Below are 446 nucleotides of genomic sequence, written 5' to 3'. Positions count from 1 at the left end.
CTTGGGGTCGGCCAGGCTGCGGCACTTCTCGTAAGCATCCAGCAGCGACGTCTCCTTGTCGGGCAGGACGTGGCCGATGATCATCGTCGTGCCCCCGACCAGCGCTGCCTGCGGGGCACAGGGACCGCGGTGCGGGACAGGATTCATCTCCCCACTGCCAGCACCGATCCTGCCCAGCCATGAGCCAGATGAGCCTCCAGGTGCCAGGCTGGGGTGGCCACATTCAGGCAGGCATTGCCCACAGGCAGGTGGAGGCCCTGGGTGCAGGCAGGGACCTCTCACACTCCCTGAGGCGCAGCCACCCCCTGGTCCTGCCCACAGCTGCCCATTTGCGGCAGCACATCTGGGCGCATGACACATCTGGAGAGCTCCATCCTGTCACCACTGGGGCACCCACCGCCCTCCCACACCAACCACTGGATTTGGGGTGCCCAGCAGCCCCCCTG

The 446-nt window shown here is 67.0% G+C and overlaps 1 protein-coding gene across 1 annotated transcript in view; it reads right to left on the bottom strand.

Annotated features, from left to right (window-relative positions):
• Positions 1-12: 12 nt before the first annotated feature.
• Positions 13-446, bottom strand: part of LOC103807914 (dihydropyrimidinase-related protein 5-like) — a gene marked incomplete at its 3' end in the record, with an annotated part of 1,360 nt that continues 926 nt past the window's right edge. The window contains exon 2 of the mRNA XM_009080664.1: positions 13-108. Within this exon, the coding sequence (XP_009078912.1) occupies positions 13-108 (96 nt within the window). The remainder of the gene's footprint in view (positions 109-446) is intronic.

The sequence above is a fragment of the Acanthisitta chloris genome, unplaced genomic scaffold, assembly GCF_000695815.1.
Source record: "Acanthisitta chloris isolate BGI_N310 unplaced genomic scaffold, ASM69581v1 scaffold10308, whole genome shotgun sequence".
In the NCBI taxonomy this organism is placed as follows: Eukaryota; Metazoa; Chordata; class Aves; order Passeriformes; family Acanthisittidae; genus Acanthisitta; species Acanthisitta chloris.
Note: the sequence above shows the minus strand (reverse complement) of the source record. Positions and strands in the feature narration are given on the sequence as shown.